We start from the raw sequence: 21,956 nt of genomic DNA on the forward strand, positions 1-21,956 counted from the left end.
AACCTAGAGGGTGTTATAGCCCCCGAGTCCCCGACTTATATGTAGTTCCGTCTTTGCATCTAGACGTGAGTTTTTAAGGAAGTTATATTAAAAACTATAGTATTACAAGCTTTTTTTTTAATTATTATTAATAAAAAAATAGTAATTTAAAACACGGTTAATGAAAATATAATTTTTTAAAAATATTGTGAAAATTACCATTAAAATGATAAGTCTTAAAAATTCACCCACTTACATGCCGGGCAAAGGCGTAAATTTTTATATGATTTGAAATCATTATTTTTTTAAATAGGCTCGTGTTTTGCAATTTAATTTAAAAAATAGACGTTTAACGTGTAAAATTGCTGAGCGAAATGCACTTTTGATTATAGCACAGCGCGTGGAAACGGACTTACCACCGGAGAGAGAGTAAAACTTCAAGCTCAGCATAAAATTACCCAACCTACATTTTGTCCTTATATCGACTCTATTCAATTTTGTCTGGGTCGGCGGGCACTGTTATTCCCGCTCAAATTCACGCTTATTTTTCAAAGCTCTCTCGTGAGCGAGGCGGTTCCACCAAATTTAAACCCCCCCACTCATCCACGTCATCTCCACAGTAAAACAAAAATTTAAAATTTTAACAGTAACTAAACCTAAACCAAAATGAAAACAAAGCTCAAGCTTAAACTTAATCAATAAACCAACCTTCCATTTCTCTCTCTCCTCTCTCTGCAACTCTTTGTCTTAAAGAAGACGAAACACTCTCTCCCCCTCTCTCTCTCTCTCTCTCTCTCTCACTGAGAAATAGCTAAAGCGTCGAAGAGAATAGAAAAAAGAAAGAAGGCAACGTTGTTCGCTTTTGATTCCAAAGCCATGTGAGCAATCTGACACATTCTCTTCATTCTTCTTCTTCTACTGCTGCAGCTGCTTTCTTGTATTGCTTTTGTGTTTCTTTGCGCGAATCACCGACTCAGTGATTCGAAGCAATGGCCTCGTCCTCGCGAGCGAGGAGCAGCTCGCCATTCTCGTACCGCAAGCCATCGACGCCGTACGCGTCGTCCACGTCGTCGTCTTCATCCTTCATGAACGGCCGTATCGTGCCGCGTTCGTGTTCGTCTTCTGCGGCGTCATTTTTCAACTCTGGAGGTGGACTCGGCTCCCGATCCATGACCCCAAGTCGGACCCGCTCGGATTCAATGTACGGCGGTCCACGGGGGTACAATAGTCGCTCGCCGGTCGGGTTCCCAGCGGAGGAGTTCATTGCGGATCCGGTCGATGTGCCAAGGTCTGGGGATAGCATTTCGGTGACGATTCGGTTCAGGCCGTTGAGGTAATGGTAGATCTGAGCGTATTGGATCAGATCCGTTGGCTTTTCAATTTCAGCAAATGAGATCGTTTGGTTTCTAGGATTGTGATTTTAGGCGATGTGATTGATATTGTTTGATTTTGAGACCTGTGGTTGCAGTGAGAGGGAGTACCAGAGAGGAGACGAGATCGCGTGGTACGCGGACGGGGATAAGCTTGTGAGGAACGAGTATAATCCAGCTACGGCTTATGCGTTTGGTATTGATTTTCTTGGATTTGGCGATTTGGAATTTGAAGTTTTAAGCTAATTGGTGCAATGCAAATTTGGATGAATGTGCTTAAATTGAATTTGCATTTAATGTAGGAATTTGTGGGTTTTAATTTTGGATTGGCAGATAGGGTTTTTGGACCACATACGACTTCAGAGGAAGTGTATGAAGTAGCTGCTAATCCTGTAGTCAAGGCTGCCATGGAAGGTGTTAATGGTATGTAATTCTTTTAAGTCAATTGACCGTTTTATTTCTAAGCAAAAATGGAATTTGGTATTGAAACATTTGAATAATTTTAGTGAACAGCTACTGAGAATGAGTGGTGAGTTAGTTTTAGTTCATAGACTAAAATTGACTGAATTGAAGTGGGTGTTTCGTGATTGAATCAAATTGTTTGCCGCAACTGTTAATGCAATGGTACTAATTGGGAACGGAAAATTGCTCATGTTAAACGTTGTGTTCTGACAATGCAGGAACCGTTTTTGCCTATGGTGTTACAAGTAGTGGGAAGACACACACTATGCATGTAAGTGTCGTTGTTTATCATAACGAACTGCTTTAATTTTTAGCTGTGTCTCAACTCTGTTTGTTGACCAATCTTGTTGAGTAAAATTCTGCTTATGACCGATTGGTTAAGTTGATAATGTTTAGTCATTTGTCCACGAGTTCCCCTTTATCTGTCAACTTAAAATTTCCTTGGCTGGGTAATCAGGGGGAAAAATTGCAAATTAAATGAATTTTCGTGATTTTATTTGGTGATGATTTGTTGGAATTGCGTTGTAGGAGTAAATATATTATGAAAATTGAATCCTTGGATATGTCAATGTTTCAATTTCCTTGAGTTTGCTGTAGAGTAATGTTAACCATCAGATTTCATTTCTGGCCTTGTGCTTACCATCAAGAAAGCCGATATTAGTCCCTGCCGGGATCCCTTTGATGGATTCTTATAAGTCTAAGTTAAAGTTGTTATTGGGGATCTATATGCTGCATGGGGGGATGGGGTAGGTTTTCAGGTCTGAACATTGCTTAAAAAGAAAGGAAGAAAAAAAAGAAAGCTAAGATCTTTGACTTTAATATGGTGATCTGTATCAAATATGCTTTGTTGAAGTATGTCGGAATGTCATGCTTAGCATTTCTGATCTTGTGGTGATGTTGTAATTCTGCAGTATGCTCCTACCATAAGACATTGTGTTGAAGTTACTTTGATTTTAATAGTTTTCAACTTATGTTTTCACTCTGTTCGATGTTCAGTGTACCCATTCCCAAATGTTACCACGCAAGATATGCTAACATTAATTTTTTGTTGTGAAATTTCTCTTATATAATTTGTACAGGGAGATCATAATGCTCCAGGTATTATACCATTGGCTATAAAAGATGTTTTCAGCATTATCCAAGATGTAAGTGTTCTTAATAATAGGTAGAATTCTTTTTGTTTTTTGTTTTCCTACTTTTACCCAAGATCTCTTGTTATCATTGGTTCTAATGGGGCACGTTCTCCTTTCACGTATTGATTTCTTGAATATCCTCCTTGAAATATAGATTCATTTAGTGATCTGCATTATATTTTAGTATTACACTTTGAAGTATAATATAATTAACTGAAGTATGGTGTTCTACTAGTTATCCTCAGGAGTAGTCCCATTCCTGCTAACATAGGAATTATAACTGGAATGGGATGTTCGTTTATTGGACTTCACCATTTTACTTTATTTGAAGAACTGTAATTGTAGGTTCTGGTTATTGAGAATACTGTTTACTTTGTCCCCACTTTTCTTTTGATATGTTGTTTTATCATTGTAGTCACTCGCTTTGTCATTGTATGATTAGGTTCATTATTCATTGATCCGACTACTCCTTTTCTGTCGTAATTCTTTTTCTTTAAAAAATATTTGCAAGTGACCATTTATGAATGGATTACTAACCACACTCTCTTTTCAGACTCCAGGAAGAGAGTTCTTACTCCGTGTGTCATATCTTGAAATCTATAATGAGGTCAGTAGAACTAAGATGAGTTTCCCAGTTTTGTCATAGGATGGCATTTGACTTTTGAATTTTAAAATGTCTATCATCATTTGCGTGGAGTAATCCTTTTGAAAAATGTTTTTTGTACTTCAACGTATTTGATATATGGTGCTATTTGTGCTTCTGATATCAGGTGATAAATGACTTGCTTGATCCAACAGGTCAGAATTTGCGTGTTAGAGAAGATGCACAGGTTTCTCAATTATACTTTCTTTAAAAAATGTTATTTCTATTCACGATTTATATTATAAGTTGGTCTCATCTGAGTATTATTTTTTTAGGGAACCTATGTTGAGGGTATAAAGGAAGAAGTTGTATTGTCTCCTGGGCATGCACTTTCTTTTATTGCTGCTGGGGAAGGTGCCTACACCAATTACTCCAACTATATTCATTGATTTTTCCTTCATTTTTTTTTTTAAAAAAAAATCTTTTGTGTTACGTGAGTGACTGGTTAGTCTTTTATTTGACACTTTCAATTGGTGCATGGTAATGACAGAGCATCGTCATGTTGGATCAAATAATTTCAATCTGTTTAGTAGCCGAAGTCACACCATATTTACACTGGTAAACATTCTTCATCAGTGTTGATATGAACTTAGCAGTAATAAGCTGCTGCTTTTGTTATCTATTTCTTACATTGAATTTTAGTATTTCTTTTTTCTATTGATAAGTTAGACACATTTAGTGGGTCTTGAACCCACGACCACACCATTCACCTCATTCTTGTGGGGAAAGAGGGTGTTGATTAAGCTAAAGATTATTGACAAATTAGTATTTAGTGTTGTTTCTTGAAATATTAAATGATTAACTTGTTCACACTCTCACATATGCCTGCACAAACACTGCCACACAGGCATCAATTCTTATTACTTGTCAATATCCTGAAGTTCAACCTTTTGTTTTGTTTCTTAAAGTTCTTGTAAGCATCCTTACTGTTACCCATGTGGAATTGAAAGAGTACTAGCAGCTTTAAAACATTGAGGTGACTATAGGTTCCTGTATATAAATGTCACAATTGCTTTTCCTTCCCCAATATGACCCATTCATCCCAAATATAAGATAGTAGGGATGCCCTGTGTAAAAATGATTTCTTTTTATACATTGGTTGGAAAACTTGGAGGGTTATACTTTGGAATTATTAATGATAGTTTGCATCACTTCTATTTGTTAATCGACTTGATTCAGAAGTTTGAATTCTTGCTTTTTGTCTCTAACTCATCGATGCATTTGCAGATGATTGAAAGTAGCGCCCATGGTGATGAATACGATGGAGTGATCTTCTCTCAACTTGTATGATTAAAATCATTTGTCATTCAACATAAATAAAATGTTATTCTTAAGTACATGCTTTGGCTCACTGGTTGGTTTATCTCTTTTTCCTAGAATTTGATTGATCTAGCCGGATCTGAGAGCTCGAAAACTGAAACAACTGGACTGCGGAGAAAGGAAGGATCTTACATAAACAAAAGCCTTCTCACCCTTGGAACGGTTGGTGCACTGCAGTTTTTAGATGTTATAAAGTATCTCTTAAACTTATTCTTAGTGTTTATTTCTGTTTAGTCCATTAAATGCATAAATTGTAGTCTCTATTTCCCCTCATATAAAAACCACGCCAATCCTTCATACACACGCGTTTAACCATTTAAGAATACTGTTGCTGATAGGTTTATATTTTCTAGCTCACCTAAACAACTAATACATGTACTTGTAGGTGTGAGTGCAAAAAGAAGTATGCAATTTTGACTTTTAGCTGAGAAGAAGTTTCCATTTGTTCTGCTGTAAATTATTCTATGTGTATGCATCTTGAATTTAAAGTTTTTGAATTGATTGTATGGTTTCAATTTGAAGGTTATTGGAAAACTGAGTGAGGGGAAGGCATCTCATGTTCCTTATCGAGATTCTAAGCTTACCCGCCTTTTGCAATCTTCACTGAGTGGGCATGGACATGTCTCTGTAAGTTTAAGATGCAATGTTATGGTATTGATATACAACAACTTGTACAATTTTAACTTTTTGCCGGAAACTTACATATACTAGTCTTTAGGAATGATGTTTTACACCATTATATGAGTTGAAGTATAGACTGACTACAGAATTCCCATTTTCACCACTTTTCCTGAATCATTATGTAATGACACTAATAGAACCTTTTCTACAAATGACATGTCCCCAGCTTATATGCACAGTAACTCCTGCATCAAGCAACATGGAGGAAACTCATAATACACTGAAGTTTGCAAGCAGGGCAAAGCGAGTGGAAATATATGCCTCACGTAATAGGGTGTGTTGCAACTTCATTGTGATTTAGAAGAATTTAAATGCAATTTCCAGTAATAAACAATTCAAGCTCTTTTTGAAAATAATATTCCAGATTATCGATGAAAAATCTTTGATTAAGAAGTATCAAAGAGAAATTTCAAGCCTCAAACAAGAACTTGATCATCTAAAGAGCGGGGTGCTTGCTGGTGTCAATCATGAGGAGCTTCTGACCTTAAAGCAAAAGGTTTCCTTCCCACCCCCTCTCCCTAATCATATGAATTTTATATGATGTGGCACTTGCTAAATATGATCTTATGACTAATATTTACTGGCCATTTTCTATTCTTGATTGACTAGTTGGAAGAAGGTCAAGTGAAAATGCAATCAAGATTGGAGGAAGAAGAGGAAGCCAAGGCTGCTCTAATGAGTAGAATCCAGAGACTAACCAAGCTCATACTTGTCTCTTCAAAGAATACCATTCCTGGATGTTTGAGTGATATTCCCAGTCATCAAACGAGTCACTCTGTTGGTGAGGATGACGTGAGTTCCTTCTCTCTCTCAATATTAGTCATGCATATGAAAGCACCGATTTTTTTGCTTGTATGTTCAGTGTTCTTCTTTCCAATCTAAGCTAAGCTTGTGAAATAGTTTGTTCAAATCTTAATAAATATTTGTTTCTATCAAAAAAGAAGCCACGCTAATTTCTTGTATTGAAAATTTGGCGAGTAATCTTAAGGTTTTGCTTCAATATTTCCTGTAATAAATCAAGTTTATGTTAACAAGTGCTTAGTTACTCAAACAAGTCCTTCCAGAATAGTAGTTCCCACCACCCCCTTTAAAAAGAACTATATTGTCTTTGGCACTACATAATTTGTGGTTCTTGTTTTCCTGTTTGAAAACATGAATCCAGTGCTCATTCTACATCTTTTCTTTCTCAGAAGTTTGATGCTTTGCGAGAGGGTTCTTCGCATCTAGAAGGTGAAAATCAGAAGGATTCTGCATCATCTGTCTCCGCAGCTTCAGTAGATGCACCTTATGATTTTAAACACAGGAGATCTTCTAGCAAGTGGAATGAAGAACTCTCACCATCTGGCAGTACAATTACTGAATCAAATCAAGCGGGTGAACTTATCAGTTGTTCAAAACTGCCAACAGTATGTTCTACTATGTTTTGTTTTATTTTATTGTTTTGTTATCTATATAGAACATAAAGCATATAATTTTGTTGATGTATTTTATTTTTTTGCTATGTGCATATAGTTTTCTCCCTTGTACACTGATGCAAGATGGGCCAATGGGTCCATGCCGTCTGTTTTTGTGGGGGTCAAAATTTGGCAACCTATTTGTTTATCTCGGCAGGTTTTAGGTTGGAATTTAGAAGGCCTTTTTTTTGGGGGTATCTTAAAATATTACCCTATATCTTTGGAATTTAAGTTTTTATTTTTTAACACCCTTTATTTTTGGTCATGTGCTTTTATTTCTTTTTTGCGATTAGTTATCATAATTTTTTTGTTTAGGTGACTTCTCTTGTATACTTATTATGTAGTTGGGTGAGCCTTTTTAATGATATCTCGATTTCTTATAAAAAAAACAATTCCCCTGTAATCAAATTCGTTTTTGTTTTGCCCTCTTTTATATTAACCATATTGTCTGTATATTGGCCTTTGGAAGAATTATTGAGCTGGACAGGAAAGGATTTGTTGTATAGGCAAAATAGATTTCTCTGGAATTCCTGGAGAGATGATTCTCCTTGACATCTTGGTGTCGAGACTCCGCTAAATTCCTTTATACTATGGTGGTGAAAATTTATTTGATGGATGGAAGGCTTCCACATCCTTTTCCATTTCTTTCCTATTTCTTCTCCTTTCTTTCTAGTTATTCCTGTTGAGGAAACTTCATTAAAGTTCTCCCCTTTTGGTAAATACCCTATAACAAATCTTAACTCTCTGTCTCTCTCACTCACATAATTTCCAGAATATCTCAGACTTTCCTTCTTTCTTTGCTTCTGTCAGTTTCAATTATCAAACCAGGAAATCTTGGGTCCTTTGCAGAAATTCTTCTGAAGTTTTTGGGATAGACATTTTCCCGTGGATTCTACCTCATGATGAAAGAACATATTTCTAAATGATATTGGTCAAGTAATTTATTATTTCGTGGGTTTATTGCGTCTATGCTTGTTTTGATGATGGGTATTTCATATTTGTGTCGACTTTTATCTTATTTGAAGTTAATGTATGAATTTGTCTGCTTAATGTTTGGGATTATAGGGAGGGATGACAATGTCAGATCATGTGGACCTTCTTGTTGAGCAAGTCAAGATGCTTGCTGGGGAAATTGCATTTAGCACCAGCACCCTTAAGCGTTTGGTAGAGCTGTCTGTAAATGACCCTGATAGCTCAAAAACACAGGTATATCTTTATCGTACTCCGGCTTAGATCCACGCTGCATCTTATTGCAATTAAGTTGGTTAAAAAGAGCTCTATTGAATGTTTTCAAAAAATTATGGCAGCAAACAATTTATGGCCCGTTTGTTGCATTGCTCTCTCGGCATTCTGGCATAAGAGCTCCATCCTTTGTATGATATCAAGAAAATATTGCACTTTGCAATGAACATTATGTTCTCCAATTCATCCTACCTTGATATTTTGGCTGTCAAGTGAATCTTTGTTCAACTTAAATTTGAGTTGGCTTGACTTATCCCATATATTATAGTTTGTCTAGTTCCATGATTTCCCAGCAGTTGCGTGTTATTTATAGGCCAGAAAGCTGCCTAGTTTACTTTGATTCTTTATTTTTGCCCCAACATAGACATTGTTAGACCGTCTAGAAGTTAATTACTGAAACAAAAATGTAGTCTCTCCAAATTCTTTGTATTTTCTCGTCTAGGAGCATCTTTCTTTCCCCAAAGGCCCTGATAAAGTTTGTGCTTTCTTTCATATAGATTCAAAACTTGGAACGTGAGATCCAAGAAAAGAGAAGGCAAATGAGGGTCTTAGAGCAGCGTATCATTGAGAGTGGTGAGGCTTCAATTGCTAATGCATCATTGGTCGAAATGCAGCAGGTATGTTTCAAGTTTTTTCATCCTTGTGGTTATTGTTATCCTCTCAAATGCTGTTTTATTTATATGGTTATTTGTTATGTTATTGCTAGCAGATAGTTAATTATATCTGATTCCTTTTGTGTTGTGACAGACTGTTATGAGATTGATGACGCAGTGTAATGAGAAGGGTTTTGAGCTGGAGGTTAGTATGTATGCAACTATATATGGTGTTAGAGGACATCGAATAATGCTGTTTTATTCTAAAACTTGTTTAAAGCTCATTTATATGATTGTATATAGTGTCGGTTTTTGTTCATCCGATATATTCTGATGGCATAAATAGGACATAATTAACCATGCTATTTCATGTTTGTCACTTAATTTGAAATGATTTTTTTATTGATTCTGCAGATAAAATCAGCAGATAATCGTATCCTCCAGGAACAGCTGCAGAACAAGGTCAGAATGTTACTCTCTGTTTCTATTAGTTATTTAAGTTGATTTATTTTCATTTCATTCTTACTAATGCAGCTTTAAATTCCTTTGCTTGAAGATGCTATTAAGCCCTTTAGTAAATAGAGATGTTGACTGCACTCACTCTTTTTCTTCTTTGTATGCTCAAGCTATTGAACTTTATTATCTGGTAATTTTCAGTGTTCAGAGAACAAGGAATTGCTGGAAAAAGTGAATTTCCTTGAGCAGCGTTTGGTCTCAGTCACTGGTGATAAATCATCAATCTCATCGGAACAGTCTGTGTCTGAAGAATATATTGATGAGTTGAAAAAGAAAATACAGACTCAGGTGATTACTCGATATTTCTCACTTTTGGATCATAATAGCTTAATGGATTAAAAGGTGTTTGCTGTTGATGGGCTGGCATATACAAGTATTCTGCCATTATTGAAGTCACAATTGTATGTATCGGTTTGTTTTCCTTGGTTCATATATAGTTTCACGTGATAGTAGTTTTTGCCGGTATATGACTTGCCTGTTGCATGGTAAATTCTTTATTTATTTTTTTTTTTTTTCATTCTTTCTTTTTTCCATGCTCTTGTGGAACTTATGGTTATCTTTGTTTGTTTGGACAGGAGATTGAGAATGAGAGACTTAAGCTGGAGCATGTTCAGCTTTCAGAGGAGAACAGTGGGTTACGTGTGCAGAATCAGAAATTGGCTGAAGAAGCTTCTTATGCAAAAGAACTGGCATCTGCTGCTGCAGTCGAGCTGAAGAATTTGGCTGGTGAAGTGACAAAGCTTTCATTACAGAATGCAAAAGTAGAAAAAGAGTTGTTGGCTGCTCGAGACTTGGCCCATTCTAGAAGCAATGCTATGCAAACTGTGAATGGTGTCAGCCGCAAGTTTAATGATGGAACAAGATCTGGAAGGAAAGGGAGGCTACCTGGCCGTGCTAATGAAATTTCTGGAGTGGATGATTTTGAGTCATGGAATCTTGATCCAGATGATTTAAAGATGGAATTGCAGGCAAGGAAACAAAGGGAGGCAGCGCTTGAGGTTGCCTTAGCTGAAAAGGAGTTCATTGAAGATGAGTTTAGGAAAAAGGTTGAAGAGGGGAAGAAAAGGGAGGAGGCTCTGGAAAATGATTTGGCGAACATGTGGGTGCTTGTTGCTAAGTTGAAGAAAGAGGGGGGAGTTACCCCCGAGTCGAACACTGACGAGAGGCATAGTGAAGGAACAGAATATATTAATGATCCCAAAACAAATGAAATTGAAACCAATACTGTCCTCAAAGAGAGACAAGTTTTGGATGTTTCAAAACCAGCTGATGAGATTCCTAAGGAAGAACCCCCCCTGGTTGTTCGCTTGAAGGTAACATTGTACTCTACTTTTATCTGCTGACATTGTTGTGCTAAACTTCTTCTTCCCCTTAAAATCTGAACTTGGAAATTCTATGTTTGAAAATCAAGAGTAAGGTAAAGTTTGTTTATTAACAGAATACTCTGCCACCTGAAATACTTCTCTCATGTAAAGTCCTTGCATCCCCTCAGACGCTAGGCTGTGTAACATCTTCAAATTAGCCTGTGAGAGTAGCCATGAACTAGGCTTATTAACTTAGCATGGAAACTTAAATAATTTTCATACTGGTCAACAATATTCCAAGCAAGAACTTCTAAAGAAAATTAGAGGTTGATGAAACTTTCTGAGGCTATTTCCAGAACATTTGGAGAATATCTTTTTATGTTCCATTATCTAGAGCAGCCAGTCGAAGTAGAATCTGCTTGAGCTACAGAGGTGCTTTGAATGATAATTTTCCTTGAGATTTTTTGCCTTGGTGGGATGCTTATATTCTGGATCGTTTGTTTTACTCTTTCAGGCACGAATGCAAGAGATGAAGGAAAAGGAGCTGAAGTACCTAGGAAATGGAGATGCCAATTCCCATATTTGTAAAGTATGTTTTGAATCACCAACTGCAGCAATTCTTCTCCCGTGCCGTCACTTTTGTTGTAAGTGATTCATGCCTCCACGAGCCCCCCCTTTCCTTTCCTTCATGCTTGTCATTTTTTATTATAACCTCTATTGCACCGTTTCTGCAGTGTGTAAATCTTGTTCGCTTGCTTGTTCTGAGTGCCCACTTTGTCGCACAAAGATTGCGGATAGACTTTTTGCATTTACTTCATGACATACTGCTTTTTAACCCTCCAAATGAAGGTAACGCAAATTTGTTCAGTTTATATTTTACATCCTGATACGTGGATCAATTGAATTAAATATGATTTTCATGGAACCTCTTCATTTTATAGATTAGCTTAAAGATATAGATATCACTTACTACACAAATAAGGGATAAGTAGTTAGTTTTCTAGAAATTTGTCTCCATGAAATGGCTTAGATTTTCTTTCCGTGCCAATACATGTGTGTGTGTGTGTTTTTTTTTATTTTTTAAATGAGTTTCTTTAAATATTTAAGAAAAACTTCACTTATTCCCTCTAAACTATCAAGTATTTTTTAATATTTCCTCTAAAATTTAGAAATTTGTAATGTGGAGTTATGATCTTTCAATCACTTTAGGGTTTAATTTTTTTTCGTTCACTTAAACTGATAGCATGTAAAATGTCTCTTTTATCCCATAAAATTTCTAAAAACACAATTATGCTCTTAGTTTCAAAAAAATTAAAAATTTTAAAAAGGACGACCCATTGCCAGTTTCTTCAATTTTTATTTTATTTTTTGAATTTTTATTTAGTAAAGGATTTTTTATTTTATTTTTCCATATTGTTAAATTCTAACAGAGGAGGTAATGTAACGGGGCTTAAAAGATTAGAACCTTACATAGTAAATTTTTAGGAAGACATTGAAAAATGCTTGCAAGTTTAAGCCTTGGGATAAGTGAAGTTTTTTCGAAATATCTACCTTGGTTTTAACACGTTTTATTTATCCCAATTCCATTTTCTATTTGCAGGTTTGTCATCATTTATATGCTTGCTATTTTCCGTGCAAATACGGTGCGATTCTTTTATTAGTTTGCCTGTTTGTAACTATCCAAAAGGTATATGCATATTTTCTTTCTACATCCTTCCTCTAAAGGCTGTAAAATAAGAGGAAGGAAACAGATGAAAAGAAAGACAAAAACGAATTAAGAACGGTAAATTTGAAGTTTCAGAAGCAGGATCTTGCTTGGTTTTTAGCAAGTACCGCAATGTTGTTATCTGTCTAAACGCATTGCTTTGTATATATAAACGAACGTTAGCTTCCATAAGGAAGCATTTTTTCCCGTGCAATGGCAAATTGTGTAGTATTTTGCTTATTTTGGTTTCAAATCATTAATTCCTCAAACAAAAAGACTTGCGCAAAACAATGCACTAAAAAGATGGATTCATAGGTGATATTACTGAAGTTGGTCAGAGAGAGACAATACTTCTCCCAGCCTAAACTGTTTGTTGGCATTTGAGGAAGGAAGTTTATGCGACCGCAGGAGGCTTCAAATGGACACGGTTAATATTAAGAGTAATGCTAAGTAGGAAACTCTCATTTCATTGGGTTTATGTGGTAGTGTTCATCATTTTTCGGATGAACTCTTATTAAAAATAAAAAATAAAAAAAATTCAAGGGTTGATGGGTGCCCTTACATCAACTTAGTGATATAAGAGTGTACTATTACTAGTATGTAATATTAATTGAATGTTAAATTCATTATTTTTATTGGTTTAAGTTTTTTGGGATACTTGGTGATTAGACATGTTATTAGACTTTATGGGTTATCTTTTATTTTAGTTAAACTTATTTGATGTGCTTCATTTATTGAGAAAAGTTTGAATTTATATGTGGGAAAAAGTGTTGAATTCACATTGCCCGTTAACTCAAGCTTCTGAGATAATTAGTGTTATGTAAAAGCTTTTAATACCCTGTTCTATTTCTTTCGGATCTAAATGTCTAGCAATTTGTTGTCAAAATGGTTAGTCATTTTAATGGTATATGTGAGAGTTTTTTATAGGACTTGTCCAAATAGGTAAGTGAGAATTGCTAGCTCTCTCATATTTAGGATTGCTAACAATTTAAGCCACAAAATTGTTAGGATCTTTATCATTTCTTGAGGCAACTCTTTGATACTAGACTACAAAGGGGTGACTCCTCTAGGTTATTGTGGCACTGCTTTGGGGATCAAGTAGAATCACAGGACTAAACTAGCAATATCATCAGAGAATCGAGGATATGGATGCTCTTGCCTTGGAAAGTAAGTTGGATAATGGATAATGACCAAGGCATCTAACTCCACCACTACTATGAGCTTATGAATGGATGGACTCGGACCCACCTCCGACACATAAACTGCCAAAGTTGAGAGGTGACAAGCAGGCAGGAATCATTTTCGATAGTGTTGGTAAAGTTCTCCACTTTCCACAGGATAGATAGATAGATAGATGGGGGCAAAAAGATGTTCTCTCTACAGCGTCGTCTCACGATTTCCATAGGTTGAATTTTTGCCATTTTCGTATTGTGATGCGTTCAGTTGCCACATGCACGCCCCTAGTACGCATTTGTGCTCATATACAGTGCTTGGACGTTGATGGGATCCGGGGCACAGGGAGGATCTATAGAGTTTTTGTACTGTCCCTCCATCGCAGTTCACGCACCTAATTATTACAATATTTATAGGATTCACCAACTACATAGGTTTTAGGCAGCCCCCCATATCTTTTGGGATAGGTAGGCCTTTTCATAAGAATTCTCTAAATTGATAGCAATTCGGACAATAAACATTATTGGAGATCGGGATCTAGATACTTATCTTTTTATGATTTTTTGTCTTTAAGTGAGTGGGATGTAAATGTCCTTATAACAAATTTATTAGGGGAAGCTTCACTAAGCCCCCTTGAACTTTCGGCCGATTTTGCAAATCTCCCTGAACTTTCAAATCTCTTATTTTGAATCTCTGAACTTCCATTTGCTCTCACTTTGGATCCCTCCGTCAGTTTTCAACGTTAGATTTAACGGTTTGACTTTTTTATACTCATTATACCCCAACGTTAAAACTACACCGTTTTGGACTTCAAAATTACAAAACACACTCCAGCCCAAAACGGTGTTTTGGGCATTAATTATTTTTTTTTCTTAAAAAAAAAAAAAAACTGGAGAAAAAGATCAGGGTGGCTCCAGCCACCCCCTGGCCGTATGGGATGGCCAAAACCACCCCCAGCCTCTTGGGGGTGGTCCGACCATCCTCAAATGCACCCGATCCCCCGGCCCCCCTGTTTTTTTTTTTTGTTGGCCTTTTGGGGGTGGCCGGACCGCCCCCTTGGCCATGGGGGTGGTTGGAGCCACCCCGATCTCTTTCTCCAGTCTTTTTTTTTTTTTTTTTAATATTTTTAATATTTTTCATTTTCATTTTTTTTAAAGAAAAAAAAATATAATTTTAATGCCCAAAACGGTGTCGTTTTGGGCATTTTTGGAATTTCAAGTGGGTTGGGTAGGGGTATAATGGGCATTTAACGTTGAAAACTAACAAATGAGTCCAAAGTGAGAGAAAATTGAAGTTTAGGGGTCCAAAATGAGAAATTTGAAAGTTCAAGGGAAGTCTGCAAAATCGGCTGGAAGTTCAGGGGGGCTTAGTGAAGTTTCCGCAATTTATTACAAGTTTTTAATAAATTAATGTGGCAGTCCATATGGTATTCATGCGAATTACCATGTTTGCTACAAAAAAAATTAAGGAAAAATTACAGTTTACCCATTTAAAGTTGACAACGTTTTTCAATTCGAACACCAAAGTTTCAATTTTTGCAATCCACCCCAACAAAGTTTCAACTTTTTTCAATTCGACCAATATTATCTCAAAATTTTCATATTGCCCATAATTTTTATTTTTTTATGAAAAATAAATAAATTTGAGAGTGCAAAAATGGCCAAATGGCCAAAGGGGTGGCTACGACCACCCCAATTTTTTTTTTTTAATTTTTTTATAAAAAATAAAAAAATAAAAATTATGGGCAATATGAGAAGTTTTGGATACAATTGGTCAAATTGCAAAAATTTGGAACTTTGGTATTCGAATTGAAAAATGCTGTCAACTTTGAGGGAGTAAACTGTAATTTTTCCAAAAATTAAATTTATATGTTAACTTTTTTGCATAACCTTTTTAGGTCATATTGTGTCATGTGGCATTCATGTGTGGACTAACATGCGAGCTTGTAAGAAAGTTGAAGCACTTTTCTTTTGTAAGAGCAACTCTATCAAGAATGATACTTATCCTTTCACCTATAACTTACATCTATAACATGTTTTTTCAAAAAAAAAAAAAAAATTTGTGCTTTTAGTTAGAAGGTGTTGTCTATAAGTTATTAGACAGTCCTCTTGAAAACACCAGTTGTGTACTGATCATGGAAAGTTGCTTATCTTATTGTTCTCACCCATGAAAGGAAGGCATCTAGCCTTTTCTCTCCTCATTGACCACAGGCATATAACTTACAAAGGAAAATGATATAAATACTTGGATCTTTTTTCATCTTAATTTGTAGTGTTTTGCATGATTAAAAAACAATCCAAGTGAAGAACAGCAAAACCATTTAACAAAAACACACAAAAGAGACGATATACAGATCACAAACAGATTGAACAAGAACTGACAAAAACAAACTTCTAATGCAAAATTCTACCCAAAATGTCTTGATTTCTTGAGAGATGGAGGGCTGATTTGTGGCACTGTAAAGCCGTCATCACTCCATTTCCGGGTTCTTATTTTCACATTAGTTGCCTCTGCCAATTCGTTAAATCCATTCAGAAAATCAGTCTGGGGAAGACACAGAGGAAATGGAGGGGATTGAGGTGAAACTTGAGGAACCCAGATTGCCAAATCTTTTGCTGAAACAGAACTCATGTTTCTTTCAAGATCTTGATCCACAAATGGGAGAGATTGATCATAGGTCTACACCAATCAAGTAATTACTAATATCAGTAAAAAATAAAAAACAAAAAAACTTGATGCTTTTAAAAAAACTAGAGAAAAACAAGGGGTGCACTGCAAACCTTACAGAAACCATTGGTAGCAATTGACGGTTCAAGAAAGTCTTCAACGCGCCAACCCGGCAATGTTTCCATCAAATACTCTGAGATGCTGCTGGTTGAAAGAGGAACCGAATTACTAATCTGATTTTCTTCATCCTTGTAAGTTGGTGTTATTATTTTCCCACTTGAAGAATGGCTGACCACTTCATTGGGAATTGTTTTTGGCCTCTTTATTGATGAACGGGAGCTTGTAATCTCAGCATCGATCTTTGCATCACAGCCATTAGAAGAAGAAGAAGAAGAAGAAGAAGAAACATGGAGTTTAACACCTGTGAGAAGAAACCTATTGTGTTTCTGGGTATGTTCGTTGGCTTTGTGGATTGGAACGTCACATTCTCTGCAAAATATGGCTCTATCTTCTTTGCAGAAAACAAAGGCTCGCCTCTCCTGAAAAGGCAACCAATTACAAAACCCATCAATTTCATCTGCTTGTGTTTCTTTCTTTTGTTATTGATTAGGAAAAAGGAAGAGGAATTAATTACTGATCAGTAGTACCTGGCAGATATCACAGAGAGGGGCTTCTTTGAAGGATGGATGGAGCAGAGAGAAGCGTGTGTGTTGGCTGGCAAGTTTGTTTGCGTGGTGGATGCTGTTGTCGCAGCCTTCACAGAGAGCGGCTTCATCTGCAGGGCAGAATACATTGGCCTCTTCTTTCTCACAGACGTCGCACTGGATCTTCATTCTCTTTCTCTGCACAATCCTCTGGCTCTGATAAGGTAAACAAATATACTCTAGAGAGAGAGAGAGAGAGAGAGAGACAAAAGTGTTATGGGCAATTCAGCATTAAGGAAGAAGCTCTGGAGACTGCTGGGGCCATATCTCTCACTCTCTCTCTCTTTCTTTGAGTAAAGAGAGGAAACAACTTGGCTTTCTGGGCTATAAAGCCATCACTCTCCTCCTGAGCTTGTCTGAAGTTGGAGGGATGGCAAGCAATTATCTGAGTATTTTATTCCCAGCTTTTCTCCAAGCTGAATAATATAATCAAAGCTCTATTGAGGTGGAGGTGGTTGATTAATTTCTGTCTTTGTGGGATGGGCCGAGACTCGTATTATATTATTTCTCAATGATATGGAATCTGGATGGGTGTTTCAAAAGTCAAATTTATTGTGATTGTTTTCTTGATAAAATGCATTATGAGATAATATTTTCTTTTGCATATTCTTTTTACGTTCATGCAGATTGAATTTTAAGACAAACATCAAAAAAACAGAACCATAAAACATAAGAACAGAGGATAGTTATTAGTTAATATCATGTTCATGGAGGTGGAGAACCTCCACCAATTTTGGCCAAAATTGGAAGGGCTTTTTCATGCTATATCTTCCAAATTAGGAGCTTTTACTCTCTCATGAATTTTTGCCTTCCAATTAGAGTTTGTTCCAAGCTTTTGTGTGGAAGGGATTCTGATGAAGGGTTTTGTCCTGAATCAACAAACTGTAAGCAGATTTGACAGTAAATTTTATTTCCTATATGGAGCCCAAGTAATAGTCTTCTGCCGAATTAATGGTAACATGGATGCTGAGGATATCCACAAACCAATACGCATGCACATCCACAGTATGCCTAGCAGAAGTACAACAATTAATAGCTAGCATGTGCTAGTTCACATTTACTATTATTTTTTTTTCTAATTGTTTAGGGGAAAAAGGAACAAGGGAATCTACTAAGCTTGTAGATTGCGTAAACATCTTTCTAAACTACTAAAAATCTAATGTCCTCTTAATGACAAAAAGACCTCATAAATTTTTTTTTAAAAAAAAACAAAATGGGTCTTCACCCACATCTTTTTTTATTATTATTCAAATTTATAGGAGTATTTTGAAAAATTGTTAAGGATATTTTTGTCTTTTTCTGGACAAATGGGAATTTTGACAATTTAGAAAAATATTGTCGTAATCTTTAATTTGGAAGGACATTTACACTCAAATAGTAATTTGAGAAAGGGTATGCATACTTTTTTTCTCTTGTCTATTACTAGGCTTAATGTCTATGATGATTGGAAAGAATAAAATAAAATAGAATAGTCCTATCTAGCTTTGCTTTTTCTTACTTATTGGAGTTGGAATCAATTTAATTTATATTTAGTTACTATTAGAGGTATAGTCCTATCTACCTTTGCTTTTTCTTACTTATTGGAGTTGGAATCAATTTAATTTATATTTAGTTACTATTAGAGGTATAATCCTATCTAGCTTTGCTTTTTCTTACTTATTGGAGTTGGAATCAATTTAATTTATATTTAGAGGTATTATAGCTTTTACTATAATTTCTTTTACAAATTGAAGTCTCAATTCATAAGCAGTGAAATAATTAAGCAAAAAAATTTGACATGTCAATTTAATTAATTATAAGCTGACTTATCAACTATACATTTTTAATCATTTTATCAATTATAAATTGGCACATCAATTTGTTAAAAAAACATTATAATACTCCAAATATGTTTTCTTTTTATTTCAGAAGTAAGAAAAGAAAAGTATTCTCAAAATGTTCACTCAATGACCTTCTAGAGATCAAGAAGTTTGAATAAGTTCCATTTTTCTTGAGGAGTCACCATCATGAGTCCTGACTTTAGATTAATCAATTTGAATTAGGATAAACCAGGCTATCTCTTTGGCTATAAAATTATGATGGAGAAAGGTGTCCTTGGCTTGTTATTTTATTTTATTTTATTTTATTATTCCTTAGTGTATTAAAAGCCAGTGCCTGTGGTCTATGATGCATTTGATTAAGCCAGCAAGGAAGCACACAACCACCAAAATAATTGGATTTTTGGCTGTTGACAATTAGTCACTCATGCTTCAATAAATAAACATCACATCATTATCTTGCAACAAACTCTTGATCTAATTCCTTTTTCTTTTCTCCCTTTTTGCTGGGAAAAACATATAAGAATTTATATATATTTTTTTTTCTAAGCAAATAACTAACAAGCAAAGGGCAGGGCATTTATACTCGTCTAATCAAATGTTATTTTAGCTAGCCATGATGCAAATTTGAGTGTGAAAAATCACATGCATTCGGCCAGCTAGTTTGATAAAAAAATTTGGTAATTAAGCATTGTAAGCTTACCAAATGTTAATTTTTTTTTTTTAAGAAATAATTATCAATAAAGAATAAAGAAATTATTGAAAAATAATATTTAAATAGAATGGTGAAAGTTGATAACTAAAATAAAGTATGAGATATAAGTGCTTTAAAAAAGTGGATAACAAAAATAGAAAAATGTGATTTTTTTTTATAGCTAAAATGGAGAAAAAATTTGCTGAGCTGAAAGTGATTGCTCACGATCCTAATTAAGGGTTAACCGAATGGGTATCTAACCGTCTTAACATCTTTGAATCAATAGTTATGAGAATGCATGATCGTGTATCTTCATTTTATTTCAAATTTGTTTGTCTTATATATTTATTGTTGTTACTGTTTTAAGGGTTAAGGCTTTAACCAAATCAATATAAAGCAAGGTTAAGGCTTTTGGATCAATTGTTAAGTCATTAACAATTGATTAGGCTCTGATGCCGCCGATGGTTAGGTCCTTAACAATTGGTTTTCCTTGCAGCATTTTTGCATTCGAAATTGTCAAATATTTTTTTGGCAAAAAATGAAGAAGAGGAAATTGTGAATTTGTTTGAGGAAATGGCCAATTATTTGAAGCAATTGCCCAAAAAGATATATTTTAAAGAATCATAGGTAATAAAAAGGACCAATTTAGTCAAATACATTGGGTGGTCCCCACAAATTTGGTGCTAACATTGTAACAATGTGCTCAGCCCACACGTGAGTTCTATATTAATGAAATAATTGCATTTTTTTTTTAATTATTAACTAGCCTTTTAAAATAATTGGCAATTAATAGTTGCAATCAAATTTGAGTAGCCAAAACTCTAGCAAAATATTAAAAATTAATTCTATATTAGAACATTTTTTCAAGCAAGGAAAAAAAAAATCTTTAAAAAGTAATAACAAAACAAATTTCATATAAGTTGGTATGAGGTGTTTTTTTTTTTTTTTTGACATGTCTGCACAAAAGGGGAGAGAGAGATTTGAACTAGTGACATCCGCTTTATTAGACCTGATCCCAGCTAATTGAGCTACCTCTTGAGGACATGATGTGTTTTAAGTGTCTTTTCATGTTAGCTATTTAAAAAAAAAACAAAAAACAAAAAACAAAATAATGTCAACTAATTTAAATAAGTATAATAAATAAATGTGAAGAGTTCCGTTACTCGTTTTAGTCTTACTAAATAAGAATTATGTGATATGGGTTCCGATTCAATTAGAAAAGCTGATTTGGGAATAAAATGAACATGATGTTACATGCCATTAGATTAAGGTTTTTTTTGTGTGTGTGTGTGTTTTTTTTTTATTTAAATTTGATTTTATATGGAAGGTGGTTATTCCTTCCATCATTGCATTGACTAAGGCACGTTCAAATGAGAATGGGAAAGCAAGAAATTTGCGGAGATCTTGATGAAGAAGGTCGGTCGGCCAACTGGCCAACAAAAGAGGACAAACAGCACCTTTTCATACCCTAGATAGGGATGATCTTTTGAGAATCATACAACCAAAGAAGAAAGAAAGTATATATATACATATGAGATACGGAAGTTGCAAGCAATATCAGAAAGGTAAGCAGATAAGAAAGGAACATTGCACTTTTAATTACTGTGTATTTTGTATAGTTCCAATGCTTCTCACATGGGATTGGGGTTTTGCACGAGATTTATGTACTTTTTTGGATTATAAAGTAATGATGAAGCTTCACAAGACGTTTAGAATCATGTGTAAGCTAACTAGACCAATTCTTCCTACTCAAGTGGGTGGGTGTGGGTGGATGGGAGTCTTTGAGAAGAAACCTTAGTGGGACTTGTACAAGGAGTGAGAGGCTTTGATGCACATCAACTAGCTAATAATTTTAGGGAAAAGTTTCAGAGTGAGAGCGAGTGTCCAATTGATTGTGAGACGTTGTTCAAAAAGCATCAACTGATAGTTCGTTCGATTGAAGTGATGAGGTATTTTAATAGTAAGTAATTTTCAAGAGGTTTAATCGATAGTTTAATTGATGTTCAATCGATCGAAAATGCAATGTTTAGTTCGATTGATTGAACTTGTGATGAGGGTTATTTTGTAATTGTTCCTTATAGGTTTGCATCTTACTTCTATTTAAACTCAATAAGAATTATTTGATTAATCAGACTTCATATTTTCTATTTTTTTTCAATAAAAATACAGTCGGGGAGTGATTTTTCTTCAATTTTTAGGTAATTCTTTGAAAAAATCAACCTCTCATTATGCCACACTAATCAGATTTAGGCCGGTGGAAAGAAGCATCTAACCTAAGCCCACCTGAGCTTAGGTTATCAATCTGAGAGTTGCTTGTTGACATTTTTATGTTTGTAGTTTGGTTGATGAAAATAATGAGACTTTTGAGCTGGAGTCCAACGTTGTGAATAGACATGTAGGAGACAAGTTGATGGTTGAAGTGTGATTTTAACCCATGTAACCAAAAACATGTGGCATCAAATTCCGGGCTTGAGCTCCTTTGAAATGACTCATACCCAC

At 35.2% G+C, this 21,956-nt stretch overlaps 2 protein-coding genes across 2 annotated transcripts; one reads left to right on the plus strand and one right to left on the minus strand.

The window, feature by feature from the left end:
- The first annotated feature begins 689 nt into the window (after positions 1–689).
- Positions 690–12,642, plus strand: LOC132183347 (kinesin-like protein KIN-7D, mitochondrial). The gene is made up of 25 exons (XM_059596778.1): positions 690–1,312; positions 1,448–1,545; positions 1,683–1,772; positions 2,030–2,082; positions 2,891–2,956; positions 3,498–3,551; positions 3,715–3,774; positions 3,863–3,941; positions 4,078–4,145; positions 4,815–4,871; positions 4,965–5,069; positions 5,430–5,534; positions 5,755–5,862; positions 5,953–6,084; positions 6,198–6,380; positions 6,779–6,994; positions 8,108–8,248; positions 8,782–8,901; positions 9,032–9,082; positions 9,292–9,339; positions 9,535–9,681; positions 9,969–10,706; positions 11,212–11,341; positions 11,432–11,546; positions 12,298–12,642. The coding sequence occupies exons 1-24, from the start codon at positions 969–971 to the stop codon at positions 11,515–11,517; spliced, it is 3,279 nt and encodes a 1,092-aa protein (XP_059452761.1). The 5' UTR covers positions 690–968; the 3' UTR covers positions 11,518–11,546; positions 12,298–12,642.
- A 3,234-nt stretch (positions 12,643–15,876) lies between these two features.
- Positions 15,877–17,418, minus strand: LOC132166921 (B-box zinc finger protein 20-like). Its single transcript, XM_059577779.1, has 3 exons — positions 16,890–17,418; positions 16,356–16,781; positions 15,877–16,254 (listed from the first exon to the last, which is right to left on the minus strand). The coding sequence occupies exons 1-3, from the start codon at positions 17,073–17,075 to the stop codon at positions 15,982–15,984; spliced, it is 885 nt and encodes a 294-aa protein (XP_059433762.1). The 5' UTR covers positions 17,076–17,418; the 3' UTR covers positions 15,877–15,981.
- Between the last annotated feature and the right edge of the window lie 4,538 nt (positions 17,419–21,956).

Source organism: Corylus avellana, chromosome ca1 (assembly GCF_901000735.1).
Source record: "Corylus avellana chromosome ca1, CavTom2PMs-1.0".
In the NCBI taxonomy this organism is placed as follows: Eukaryota; Viridiplantae; Streptophyta; class Magnoliopsida; order Fagales; family Betulaceae; genus Corylus; species Corylus avellana.

Bases quoted from the DNA above. Each gene is read 5' to 3' on its own strand.
- LOC132183347 (XM_059596778.1), top strand. From the start codon at position 969: ATGGCCTCGTCCTCGCGAGCGAGGAGCAGCTCGCCATTCTCGTACCGC. The intron at 5,863-5,952 runs GTGTGTTGCAAC...ATAATATTCCAG, and splicing joins TATATGCCTCACGTAATAGG to ATTATCGATGAAAAATCTTT. The intron at 8,249-8,781 runs GTATATCTTTAT...TCTTTCATATAG, and splicing joins CTGATAGCTCAAAAACACAG to ATTCAAAACTTGGAACGTGA.
- LOC132166921 (XM_059577779.1), bottom strand. From the start codon at position 17,075: ATGAAGATCCAGTGCGACGTCTGTGAGAAAGAAGAGGCCAATGTATTC. The intron at 16,782-16,889 runs GTACTACTGATC...TTGCCTTTTCAG, and splicing joins CTCTCTGTGATATCTGCCAG to GAGAGGCGAGCCTTTGTTTT. The intron at 16,255-16,355 runs GTTTGCAGTGCA...TGATTGGTGTAG, and splicing joins CTACCAATGGTTTCTGTAAG to ACCTATGATCAATCTCTCCC.